General features: G+C 33.8%; 1 protein-coding gene across 3 annotated transcripts in view; it reads left to right on the forward strand.

The window, feature by feature from the left end:
- LOC101703600 (N-deacetylase and N-sulfotransferase 4) overlaps positions 1–14,684 on the forward strand; it is a 289,039-nt gene that overhangs the window by 238,512 nt on the left and 35,843 nt on the right. For all 3 annotated transcript variants that reach the window (XM_087199297.1, XM_087199298.1, XM_087199299.1), the window contains one exon: positions 2,088–2,270. In XM_087199297.1, the coding sequence (XP_087055423.1) occupies positions 2,088–2,270 (183 nt within the window). The remainder of the gene's footprint in view (positions 1–2,087; positions 2,271–14,684) is intronic.

The following is a 14,684-nucleotide window of genomic DNA, read 5'->3' on the forward strand; positions in this document are numbered from 1 at the left end:
GTGTATCAGTAATATTTTCTCAAACACTATTATTGTTTTAAAGTAAGTTTTCATTTAAAAATTCAAAATTAAATTATCTTTTTATTCTATTTTACATTATGTAGAAACCATAAATTGCCAATATAATGAGTCCATAGCTTTTCTACTGTCTTCTATAGAAGTATGTTCATCTTCTTTTTAAGGAAAAAGATGAATGCAAAATTCTACATATAAAAATGTTTGGGTCAGCACATACTATGTATTGGACTAGGAAATTTGACTTCTTACATTTGAATTCTTGTGTGTCACTGGCCAGATATGACCTCAGAAAGTTACTTGGTGCTTTGTGACACAATGTCTTCTTCTTTGAAGAGAGCAACAACAATATCTACATTGTAAGAGCATCAGGAACATTTATCTTTATGTGTAAAAGGCTTAGAATGATGCCTAGCACATAGAAAGTGCTATATAACTTTTAGGCGTTATTGTAATTTAGATACATTGAGGGCAATGGTCCAAGTCTTCATCTCTTCTCTTCTTTCAACCCTGGTGAGGGCTGACAGATAATTTTAGTAATTTTTTCCTCAGAGAATCCTTTTCAGTATTATTGCATGACACACAGAAAGACAATGTCTTTTCCAAAATAAAAAGGGCATTCCAACAATGAACCTGGTATTTTTAACTTCTAATTTCTTACCAGAGTATTGTTTGTTAAATTGCAGTAGATGGTAATGCTCTTATTGTTTTTTACATAAAGGCCTCTTCTGTGGGCATTTCCAGTTATCCAATGACAAGTTTGGGGACAAAAGGTCAAGAATGTAACCTTTCTTGCATGACTACAATTCTAACCAAGTTGTGATGAAAATGATATTAAAATGGTTGCTGCACACCCTTGTTTATTTCCAAATAATCCAAATTACTGCATCAAGCAACATAATTACTTAAAAAAGGAGTGAGCATCCACATAAAACAATAGCCATGAGACATACGCTTGACTTTACTTTGATGTTACTTTACTCTTCAGTTTCAGGTGTTATATTTGTTCCAACATTATTTATAACGCTATATTACTCTTACTTTAATAATAATGAAGTTAATTAAGTACTCAATTGTAATACTTGAGTTGCTCTGAAATGTTTGTAGATTTGTGTAGTAAGTAGAAAAATGAGTCTAAAATGCTTATGTTTGAAAATAAGAGATTCAAGATAAAATACAAAATATTATTAGTAATGTCGAGGTTGTATATTATTATAACAATTATTATTATTAATGATGAACTTTCCCCTTACAATTTATATAAAGTAATGTAGATAAACATGTTACAATTTTTTCTTTCTTTATTATTTTTTAATTCCTGCTAAAACACGAAGGTACTCAAATTTTTGGAATCACTTTGAAATTTTTGGTTGATTTTTACAGAGCAATCTAGATTTCACTTTTCTATAGTCTCTGATACTGAAAGAACAATATAGAAATTCTATAATTTTAGAGTTAAAATTGAGATATTAGAAGTTATAAAAAGATTAATGATCATGGAAAATTTGGGGACCAAATGAAATCAGTTTCTGTAGAAATGCTGATGGTTTTTTAAAGTATGTTTATTTTTTAATTGATACATCAAAGGAAAAAATATACAATTAATGGGGCCCTACATGATATTTTTATACATTGAATAATGTTTAAATCTGCATTTAAAACATATCTAAACATTTTTAAATATTTGTCTCCTCAAAGGTTTATAATTTCTTCATAGTGATAATATTCAAAACTGAAGTAAAAAGAACTTTATGAGACCACAAAGAAAGAAGCTTTCTCAAGTTTGATTCCATTTCCATTTGTATGTACATCTACATTAGAAAAAAAGCAGGAATAACTGTTTAATATCAGAACTTATTTAATTCAGGTTCTTCACTAATCTAATGTCAATGTCAATTTTAAGAGTGGATATATGTGCTGTTTTCCTTTCAAAATTAGATATGTGGCTTTCTACCTAAAAAAAAATTGAATCATACAATTCCAAAGTTAGGCAAAGTGCTCCCTGGAACTTACACTGCCACTTTTGAGTTTAAGCATATGCTGTTGTGTGGTCATTTTTATCTGTCTTTCAGATCAGCATTTTCATGACTCATTTATCTAACTATGGGAATGACCGTCTAGGCTTATACACCTTTGCGAACTTGGCCAACTTTGTGCACAGCTGGACCAACCTGCGTCTTCAGACTCTGCCACCAGTGCAACTGGCCCACAAGTACTTCGAGCTCTTTCCTGAGCAGAGAGACCCGCTTTGGCAGGTAACATTTCACATCCTCTCCTCACGTGTAAAGAAGGAAACCAGCAGTTTGTGAGTGTCTAATTTGTGTTAGCAACACTGTTGGACATATTAAAAATGGCATTTAACCAAACAGCTCTTTACTCAATAGTCTCATTCTCTTCTTTTTTTAATTATTACTCATTAAGTTTATTGGTACATTTTAGGTATACTATATGGCAACATTCAACATTGGGAATTTGTACCTGTACATGATGTATCTTGGTTCTTATTTTTCCCCATTCCCCTGCCCTCCCTTCAACCCCTCCACCCCTCCTCATTTAAAGACTTCGTTTCTGTTCTTTCCTTTTCTTTTTTAAAAAATTTTATTTATTGGTATATTTTAGGTATACAATATAATGACATTCATCATTGGAGATATGTGCCTTTACATAATCTCTCTTGGTTTTCATTTTTTCCCCATTCCACTGCCCTCCCTTCAACCCCTCCATCCTAACCTATTTACAAAGACTTTGTTTCCATTTTTCCATTTTCTCATATTAACTCCATTCCCTTCTTTCCTTTCCCGTACTCCTTCCACCTCCCCTTCCCCTTTGCCCCTTTTCTTCCTATTTCACATTATCTATTACACCTTTTAGTCCTTATTTACACTTTCAGTTTCTCACTCTAGAGAAATTACTTGGCATTCACACGTGTGTCCTATTTATTTCACTTAAGCGTATCGCCTCAGTGTGCATCCATTTAGTTACAAATGTCTCTAATTTTTCATTTTTTATGGCTGAGTAGCACTCCATTTTATTAAAAAATTTTTTCTTTATCCATTCTCTAGTTGATGGGCATTTGGGCTGTTTCCAAGCTTTAGCTATTACAAACTGTGCTGCTATGAACATGGGCGCACATATATCACTGTGGTATGATTCTTTTAATTCTTAGGGGAAGATACCCACCAGGGGAATAGCTGGGTCAAATGGGACCTCCAGTCCTAGTTCTTTGAGGTATCTCCATACTGATTTCCACAGTGGTTGCACCAGTCGGCACTCCCACCAGCAGTGGAGCAGTGTTCCTCTTTCCCCACAGCCCCAGCAGCATTTGTTATTGGTTGATTTCTTGATACCAGCCATTCTTTCTGGCATGAAGTGGAATCTCAGCATTGTTTTCACCTGCATCTCTCAAATGAGCAGTGATGTTGAACATTTTTTCATATGTTTATCTGCTATTTCTACTTCTTTGTCTGAGAAATGTCTGTTCATTTCAGATGCCCATTTTTGGATTGGGTCTTTCAATTTGGGAGGTCTAATTTTTTTTAATGTTTTTTCCTTTCCTCATACTTTTTGCTTTCTCTTCTTTCTTTCTTTTTCTTTTTTTTTGATACCAGGAATCAAACTCGGGACCTTGCACTTGTGAGACAGGCATCAGAACCACTGAGTTAAATCCCCTGCCCTCCCTTCTTTCTTAAACAATATTTTTGTTTTATGGATTAAACATCAACAATTTCTGTTTATTTTCTTAGATGTTTGTTGTTTGTTGGTTTGGGTTGGAAATTTTACATTAAGGGTATCATTTTATTGTTCATGTTTCTCCAAGCTAATAACTGTGACTTGCTTCCAATATGAGCAGTAACCAGCAATAAAATAGTTTGATTATCTAGGGAGAGAGAAAATAATAGCCATTGTTACCTGAGATGATGCAACTAGATTCTCATATGCATGTGTGCAATGTGACATATACAAAAAAGGAAAAGCAGATCTTTCTTGTGCCCATACAGATTTAGTAGCTCTTCATATATCATCACTTTTCTTTAAATATAACTAATATTTCACTAACAGTAGACAGACTGAGAAGTGACAGCATTGTCAGTTTTAGGATTGCTTTTGGTCATCATTCAACTTCACATGGGGCCACTCAGCTTGGATGCATCCAGCGTAAACTATCTATTTCTTAGCAGTTATCTAGCAAAATGCTGCTGCCTACTTCCTTGGTTCTTTATGCATCAGATTACATCGACCCACATAATCAATAAGCTGCCTGCAGAAAGCAGATCAGATGTTCCCTTGCTAAACAAGCAGTAGAGAAGTAGCATCATCATTAATGACAAATTACTGTGGAACAGAGTTTTTTACTATCTTTTGTCTCTCTCTTCAAACCATTTGTTTTTCTTTGTTCCATAAGGCATATTACATGTCACTCTTTCATGGTCAGAAAATTATCCAACATATATATATATATATATATATATATATATATATATATATACACACACACACACACACACACACACACACACACTACTAGCTGTTCTAGGGCATGCAAAGAAGAATAAAATACTGTATTTTTCTCTCAAAGCCAGTGGAGGAATTCCTCCTTGTTCTTTTTCATGGTCACGTTTTAAACTTGATTGCTATGGTAAGTCAGGCCTTACTCTGATGACTGGTTCAGCAGCTCTTTGGCCTGTTATAGTTAGCTCACATTCTAATTATTTCGCCTTCCAACTGTTGCTTGTGTGGTCATCATGTTGGGTATACATGTTAGACAGGTGAATAGGTGGAAATACGAATATTATGAGTATATAGTTATATTAAAAGTTGAAATTTGTAAAGGCAAAGGATCATGTCCCATAAATGATGGTTAAATCATGGCATACATGTCTTCATAAAATTGATGAGTCATTCACAGTAAACTAATTCTTTTCTCATGCATGTTTATAAACATATAAAACATCTATCATCTATCATTTATGGTGCAATAATAATAAAAAGTTGCCAAATTAACAAAGTTCACACTGGGTGCTGACATATAAAGAGTCAGTCAGTGGCACCAAACTCTATTCTTTCTTTTCCTTTAGAAAATAAGTTTTTTAAATGAGGAATTGTACTTTTTGATATCACTGCATTTTTAAAATAAATAATTCTATGTATTAGTGTTTGAATGTCTATGAATGTCTACTGTTTTCTTTTTAAAAGAGTGAATATAATCAAATGTATGTCAATTCAAATATGATTTGGTCAACTTGATTATTGTAAGCACTGATTAAAAGTTTATTAAATATAAAATTATCAAATACTGCAGTGATTGTTTTGGGATATCCACGAAAATTATTAGTAGACAAATGTGTGGGACTGGGGAAGTGGCAAGTTACCTAGAAGTCCTGTGTTTGATTTCTAACACAGAAAAAAAAGTAATAAAAAAAGAAGAAAAAGAAATTGGGATTATTCTTTAGAGAACTGTGTCATTTTGGAAGGCATAAGAAATATATATACAAACAATACACATAGAAGTGCTGACTATTTTAATTTTGAATAGCAAGATGGGGAAAAATTCCTACTACATTCTCAATAAAAATTTTTAAGCAGTAAATTAAGAATTAAATAATAAGTGAATTAATTAATAAATGAGTAAGTGAATAAAAGAATGACCAAAAACATTCACAGAATTCAAAAATTTTATGATTGACATTGTTTATATAAGTCTAGACATTTTCAGATATATTATAAAAACACAATCTACTGCTAAAGTATTTAAAATACACTCCAGTAAATGTTTGTAACTGAATAATTCCTTTTATTGTCATGTGATTTCTATTATTTACACGATTTTTTAACTAAAAGATTAAACAAAGTTGCAAATATTTTCCACTAAACAAAGTATCACATATTCTCAAGTGTATTTGAAAAGGAAAACAAGGAATAGAAAACAGAAGAGTAGTTAAATTCAACTGGAAATTATTCAGGTACATGAGATTTTGAGAGCAGTTGACTTATTACAGCAAATTGGAAAAACTTTGCCAATTATAAACTATGTCCAAAAAATTCTAAGTGGTAAATAATAATAAACTGTATAATACTTTCTGAGTTCTCTTTCTTGGTGGTTATCTCTTCTTTTACATTCGTATCTATAATAACAAACCAAAAAGCTATAGCATTATCATTATTTACTTTAAACAGTATGAAGTTAGTTCTTTAAAAATGTGTGAGAAAAAAACAGCATTAATTGTAAACATTTTACAGCCTATTCATCAGGACTCTAGAGTATTAAAACAAATTTTATGTCGTCATTGTTATGTATTGTCAAAATGAAACACTAGGGTACTTTTTGAATTTATAAGTATGGCTTCTTGCTAAGTGTTTTTTGTTTTTAAAAATAAATCACCCATTATTTTTCTTTAGATTTTTCAATTCACACTTTTTTATTACCACATATAGAAAGATAAAGTGCAAAATGATAATCTTCACATCTATTTAATTCTCTTTGGTTTCTTATGTAAATTTTCATTAGCACTAACTACCATGTATGTGAGGCTGCTTTGTCACCTAATTAAGAAGTGCAATCTGAGTATCTGCCAATGATTAGTAGGCACAAAATGCATTGGGCTTCTCTCTTATGGGAAATTGGCTCTTCTAAGGATGATTAGTACTAAGGGGTGAGTGAGTTGTGGACACTCATGGAATGCAGTTCCTAGACTGTATCCACATCACTTCAGTCCCTAGTGTGTGAGTCTTAAAATTATACTCATAGGTACTTATTAATTCATGTCCTTTATTGCTTTGATAGAATAATCACTATAAAGCATGGAAGAATGGTTTCTTTTTTTAAACTTCCATTATAGGAACCAAACCCACAATATTGAGGTAGTTGGAAGGTCAAATTCTTGCACAGTCCCTAATTGATGCTTTTAAGCTCTCAGGTTGTCAGGTTAGCTCTGTCTCAATCTTCACTCAGTCATTTCAGAGTCTAACTATCAACAAACATGCTAACCACGATGAGGATTCCTGAATGCCTGTGTGGCCAGGGGAATGCTCAAAGAGCTGCTGTTCCTCACTACCCACCCTCTAGGTACCCATATCTCTAGGGTATAAAGAAGCAGGGAAGTAAATCACAATGCACTAACCTTAAGTGCTTAGCACTTTTATTGATTCTAGCTGTCAAAGGATCCAGCTCCTGTTAGAAATGATGAGATTTGATTGTCTATGACATAAACAAATTATAAGATCTAGTGACATATACTCTGTAGGTTCTATTAATAGGTGTCTGTTGAAGCAATGAATGAATGTCAACACAGAGTTATGGATTGTAAGAGCAGCAGAAGTTTAGGACATCTAGCCCAATCTATTCATTTTAGAGAAGAAATGGTGATACCTGGTGAAGTGAAATATGCTGTTCTAAGTTACTTGGCTTATTAGAGGAAAGCCAGGACTAGCTTTTCTTGCACCTGCTCCATTGCAGTTTCAGCAACAACATGGTGGCAATTTTATACTTAGCAAAACCAATCTACTTCCATAATGAAATCTTTCTGTAGAATGAAATTTCAGGGATAACCCACACATCTGAAGAAACTGATGGCATGTTCAGTAGGAATTTACTCAACCTACGCTTTTAACTATGTACATAGTAATCAGAAAGGTCTTCATGGAACTTAGAGACCATTATAGCCCTTGTTATGTTAACAAAATGATGTTGTAAATTTATCATATTTACTCCTCTCTTTACAACTGTACAACTTGTTAGTAATTCTATGGCAGCATTTACCATGCAGTATTGCAGACATTTGTCCCTGTCATACATACCACCTCATACAAACCTTAAGGGATGACACTATGCATAATCCAGACCCTAACATAGTACAATAGTCTCTCATTAAAATATCAAGACAGAATAAGCAAAAGCAGAGGTGTACAACAAACAATAGGAGAAGTACACTTTTTTTTCAGAGAAGAGTGAGAATGTGATGAGAAATAAACTGAAGAGCAGATCAAGTCAGGCTGAGTTTTGAAAACTGCCAGCATAATTTGGATTTGATTGGCAATAAGAAGCAACCAGGAAGACATCCTGAAGATGAGAGTAAAATGACAAAAGGAAAATAGTGGTCAATAAGAAGCCTTTTTGTAAGAACAGGAAAGAGAGGAAGTTAGGAAAGTGGTCTACCTATGAGACAGGGAAGCCCCTGACCAGCTTGTGATCCTGAAGAGCAAGACTTCCAAAAGAAGAGTGGTAGAACTTGTCTGTAGGTGAGACGGAGAATAAAAAATGTTGTCTGTGAATTATCAGCCCCATATGGGAAAATCAGAGTACTATATATAATTGTATAATTTTCACCCTGATTCATTTCTTTCTTAGCCTTTCCTGTGACATGACTGGTATGATTTTTATCACTTCATAGGTGACACAGTAGAGGACAGATTATCATTATCATCTTAAATATTTTTCCTAATCAGAATTTAAAGTTATATATTATTATATTTTATCCTTCCTAATTCTACAATATTATGTTTCTGAATTTTTTAGGAATACTCCTGAAATATGGAAATAAGTCCTCATATTTTAGTTTTTTAATTTACAATGAAGCACTTCAATGTTTCGATTATCCAGGGCTGTCATTGTGACATCTCAAAACAGTGACTTAAGTCTTGGATTTTCCATTTCCTGTCAATCATGTTCTTGACAAGGGTCAAATTCTCGATCACACAAACCACTTACTGAAGTTGTCATGGGAAAACTACTTGTAGAGAGCTCCCTGAAAAATAAAATCATCACTTTTATATTTTCTGACTTCAAAGCATCGTACAAAATATATTTAAGCACTTCATTCGAGTGCAACAACAATAAGGAAACTGTATGATATTTGTGTGTATTACAAAAACTTCTAGTAAATTTAACATCATACAGTGAATGAATGACAGTATGTTAGACCTGCCAATTCATAAGAGTTTAAAAACCTAGTTGCTTGTACTGAGTTGGCTATCTAATCCCTACCAGGACAATCACAGCAAACACAAATACTAATGAATAGTGCTATATGTAGGAGTACGCAGTCTTCGTTCACAGATAAAACTACAGAGCAAAAATACACTTTCTAAATTTTATTGTGAGAATAGATAATAGGAAATACCACAATATTAGTTTACTAAGAAAAACTAATATGATGAGGGGTAATGTAGTGAGGAATGCATAGGTGTTCAGGATAAATTAGATTATTAATTAACCTTCTGCTTTAAAGAAGCAGTGTTGAGGCTGTCACCACCAGGGACACAAAGAGCCAAGGCCTTTGCCCATCTAGCCCCACCCCAGATCCTGGGATTTACATACTTCTGTAGTTCCTGGCACTTTGATAGAAAAGTCTGAGCAATAATCAATGAGACTACCAGGTGCTGCAGGACTTCTGAGGAGAGATAATTCATTGCGGATAGAAGCTCTTTCAATATGGTGAGGGGCTGGATGGGTTTTACGTTAAGCAGAAATACTAGAGTTGAATTAGAATCTTGGTGAAAACGCTGTTTCCAAGTTTTTCCTTGAGGATTTGCTGATGGAAGCATTGGGAATGAAGATGCCTAACCTATACCTCAGCAGTGCACATGGATTGTATTAAGCTTAAGTAACATTGAAAGGCAAAAAGTTGGAATTCACTACCCTAAACACTTGGAGAAGGATTTTTATAGACATCTATATGACTGAATTTATAAGCAGAAAATAGTTTCCAAAGACACAGCCATTTAGGGAGGAATAATAGTAATTTAAAAAAATGTTTTTAATAGCATTTCTAAACAGAGGTCAGTAGAGTGAAATGCAAGCAAAGGGGAAATGAGGAAGAAATCAATGATCTCTGTAGTGTTTGTAATTAACAAAATCATCCTCCTACCATGAGCACCTGCCACTGTTAAAGCTTCAACTATTAATGTCTATCTGTGTCCTGGTTATCTGGCACAGGCATATGACTTGCATGAGGATAACCAGTCTTGAATGATAATTCCACAGTGTCCTAAGTGGAGGAGGTGGAGAAGTGCTGGGCAAAGTGTTTTTTTAGAGCCACAAAGGAATATAGGCTTGGAATAACTTTATCTAATGCAAACCAAAGTCATTTCACATATCTATAAATATGTGGACTTCAAAATAAGGTAGATGGTATGATGCTTTTTAAAATCCTTGTTTTTAATTTGATAGCAAATTTGCAATTTTTACTTCTTTAGGTGCAAAAACTCTTGGTGCACGCACCCTACTAAGTAACATAACTTCTCTGGTATTTGCCACCCTAAGTTTTGCCGATTGCTTCAGGGAATCTTCTGCACACCCAATTTATGTCTCCTTAAAAGTGAATTTGTCTCATATATTCCACATATAAAACTACCTACATCACCTTCCCCTCTGCAAGAGCCACATTACATGTGTTTTCACTAGGCCAGCACTCTAACCATCAGATGCCTAAAGAAATTTTAATCTGAATTTCTTTCCAAAGTTTTAATATATCTATAGTGCTAGATACTTAAAACAGTACATTGCTGTTTATTGCAGTTTCAGTAATACAGGGGACAATCAGATTGGAGAATGAAAAAAAGATATATAATTGCTTTGTAATTTTCTGACTTTTAAATTAAAACAATAGAAATAGAACACAGTATAATAGTGTAGGGAAGTGCTTGGCTTTTTTCCTGGGAAGATCTTTGACCTTCATATCATAACCATTGCCAAAAGTCACACACACACACACACACACACACACACACACACATACACAAGCACCCACACAAGCTCAAAATATATGCAATTTACCTGTAGGGACAATCTCAGTTTTTAATTCCAAATCTGAAAATAACTTGCTGTGTGACCTTCATCCAGATCTAAATAAAACACCTTGCATCTCAGCTTCCTCTGCTATAAAGAAGGGATAATAATATCTGTCTTGCCAGGTTGCTTGGAGGATTAGAAATAATCTATGTCAAGCAAGTGCCTGGAATATAGAAGGTGATCAATAAAAGCTAGATATTATGTTTGCTGGTATTCAAATATTCAGACAATATAAGGAAAGTCAGAGTAGGGAAAGTTTAAATAAACATCTTCAGAATATAAAGTAGGAGACACAAACACCCTGTTAATAAAGTTGTGATTAACTAACAAAGCAGGAAATATATCAGGAAAAGGTGAAAGCAGAGATATCAGCATGTGGAAAGACTAGAAATATTCAGCACAGAAGAGCTGAGTTATGAAGAAAAACAATTTGGTGAAGTTAAAGAAAACAAATGCCAGGGACTGTAAGATAACTATAGGAAGAACTGAAGTAATATTACTTGAGTTATTAGTAATAAAATATTTAGAACAAAATGTATTGTAAAATTGAAGAATCACATAATTTTATTTCATAGTTTATTCCATCTGGGAAAGCACAACTAGATGCAAAACTAAATATAATTAGGTCATTATTTACCAAAAATAGGAGGCACGTCTGTCCATGTTGTGTGTGTCAGAGAAAAATAAATTTCTTTTCAAGTCTTATATTAAACTTACCTAACTCTGTGAGCATTTCATTGCACCAGTTTTGCAAGCAGAAACTAAATAAGAAAGACACTGGTACTGCAATAAAGAAGGTAAGTGGCCTCCTTGAACATATAAGAACAAGGGAAGATCTCTCAGATACTACTTTGATTTTCAAGAGTGGCACCAAATAATGTGTCTGTTTGCTCTTCTACCTTTGCTAAGGACAGGAAAATCCTCACTTGAGCAAGGGAACAGAGAACCTCTTCTTCTACCTGTCCTTTGCTGAGCGACTTGTGCAGAAATTCAATAACAATAGGTCATCAAAACTGCCTTCCTGTTGCTAAAATACAGCTGTGAAACAGTTTTTTTTGTTGTTGTTGTTGTTGTTTTACAAATAAAGCAGTTATATGATAATACACAGAAATAATGGCTAAAGATTTAAAGAGATCATTCTGACACCTCACAAAAACTGGCTTCTGGAAGCTGGCACACGAAGCCCAGCATGCTGACTCAGCGCTGTAGCCATGGAATGGTGGAAACCAATGGCCCGATCCATGTTTGTGGTGGGAGCTTAGGAAACAATGTTTCTGGGAGAGTGCTTAATTCCTGTGAAGTTTATGATCCTGCCACAGAAACGTAGGTACCAATTTAAAACTGTAACTTCACAGTTGTTCTGCAAGCTCAGTGGGAGATATAAAAAGGCAGAAGAAGCCCAGCGGAAGAATTTAGTTCTTATATTAAGACTGTACATACACTTGAATGCCTTGACCCTTCCTTTTCACCTTAAGAAATGGCTTGATCTTATACCCCATGGGAGGCCCTCTCTTTCTGGTCCTATTTGTAAATACCTATGAATGAGATATGTCTGATTAATTCATCAAAATTCATAAATATTTTTGTTTGAGAGGTTAGGAAATACAAAAGGAAGGACTTTATAATCAGTAACAAATTTACCCTTAAGTAGAAATATTATATATTGGCTTATGGTATTAATAAATAATACCCCCAGATATAATATCTTTTTGGGTTCATACTTCCTAAAGAAAATATGCTTGGATTAATGTGTATTAATAAAATAAAATTATTCTTAAATCAAGTGAGAAGCGAATAACTACTTTTCAAAAGACAAAATGCTAAAGAATGACACAGCTAGTTTTTCTAACCTGTGGTTAATGATAGGACTCATTCAATGTATCCAAAGGAATTTTACTACTCAATTTTACTACTCATTGAGTAATGGAGGTGGTGGAAAACACAGTGACATTAAAGACCACTAGGAAATAAAACAAATAAGACCTCAGTCATACTTTTTGTTGACATACCCAAAGAACTTTAATAATAAAGATCACTTGTTCATTTGGTTGTGTTGTCCATTGTTGTTCTTCTACAAGAACAAATTATTTAGTAAATATGTTCAAGTTAAACATTATACTGGAGAGTTGCACCAAAACTCTTATGCTTCATATTTTATATTTTAAAAATATTACCACACACTACCAAGCATAGATATCTTCCCCTCTATTGCTTTTTGTAACAGGTTAATTATATAATATTATCAATGATATACATTAATCTATTTGTGCTTCCTTTCTATTTTAAAATAAGGACTTATGGAAGCATAATCAGTAACCTTTTTTCCCCAAATAAAAGTGCAGTTACAATTTTTCTTGTCTCATTTTTTGCTCACCATGTTACTAATATAAGGAATTTCAAAGTAGAAGCAACTTGCCTTGAAATTTATCATTTGTTAAAGTGTTCAGACTGGTAAACTCTTAAGATCATCAAATATATTGCTTTCCAGTGGTTTTTAAAATATACCTTGTAGGGCAGGAGATTTAGCTCAGTGGTTCTGCTGCCTGCCTTGCAAGCACCAGGTCCCAAGTTTGATCCCCAGTACAAATTAATTAATTAATTAATTAATTAAAATATACCTTGTACTTGCCAGGGTAGGAGTGCTTATGTTCTCCCTCCATTATGAACCTCTACCTTACCTCTGTAAACCTGATGCTCAAAACATGTTGCAACATACTAGTTGGAAAACTATAATCTGATTCATGCTACTGCCTAATTATTTTCCATTTCTAAAAAACCTTTTTAAAATTGAACCTATAACGATATAAACTCTGAACTTAAAAAAAACAAACTGCCTTCTGGGATTGTTACGAAGGATAACACTAGGGACATTGAATGTTTTGAGGGGAAGGGACTTTAGAATCTAAATCTCTACATAGTTCATATTATATTTGTTTCCAGGCATATATCAAATTCTGTCTATTATTAAACATTCACTGTGCTGTCCCTGAATCAGTCAAGAAGTCATTCATTCCACAGATATTTATTAAGTACCTCATGTATTAGCTATAACAATGAAGAAGACAGGCAGATACCTCCTCTTCAGAGAACTTATATTCTAGTTAAGATAGAATTATTATAAATGACCACTATACTATATAATATAAAATTACTATAAATATATGCACACATGAATAAAATAATATCAGATACTAAAATGTAATGAAAAAATTTGACAGGAAACTGAAACAAGAGTGGAAGGAAGCTTTTTCTATGGTCACCAGGGAGGGCCTCTTGCATGGGGTGGTATTTGAGTTGAGAAATGAATGATGAGAAGTGCTAAAACTATGGATTGGATGAGATGCAAAAGACAAGAAATTCATCCATAAATCAAAGCAGGAAAATATAGGGGCCATTGGATCATGTGGTATGACAGCCTATATCCCCAAATTTGCTGCAGAAATTCCAAGATATTTCTCTAGGAAGCAACTCACATATCTCAAATGTCTATTCCTCTAGCTGTATGAGACAAACCTCTCCTGTGAAGGAGAAGCTGCCGTAAGTGCTGATGCATTTCTGACGGTGGACCAGGAAGATTGCTCTTAAGATAGTAAAATTAACCTCTTCCTCCTCCTCCAATTGTCTGAGTAATCTGGGCAAAGGGAAGGAAAGAGCCAACATTCTTATATACAGCAGGATTTGATCATTTGAAATGTATTAACTGACTTAATGCTCTTGAGCATGGGCAGTAGAGACTATCAATCATTATTTTATAGACAAGGAAACTAAATTGCAGAGAATTTAGGAAAATTGCTTGAGGCACAGCCAGGCTTCTTTCTGAGCTCCAGCTCTTAATGACTGAGCTGTGCTGCCTTTCTAAATTAAATAGGGGAAAGCTTATGGT

The sequence above is a fragment of the Heterocephalus glaber genome, unplaced genomic scaffold (assembly GCF_053883595.1).
Source record: "Heterocephalus glaber isolate CG9 unplaced genomic scaffold, H.glaber_assembly_v1.0 deba00001690, whole genome shotgun sequence".
Lineage (NCBI taxonomy): Eukaryota > Metazoa > Chordata > Mammalia > Rodentia > Bathyergidae > Heterocephalus > Heterocephalus glaber.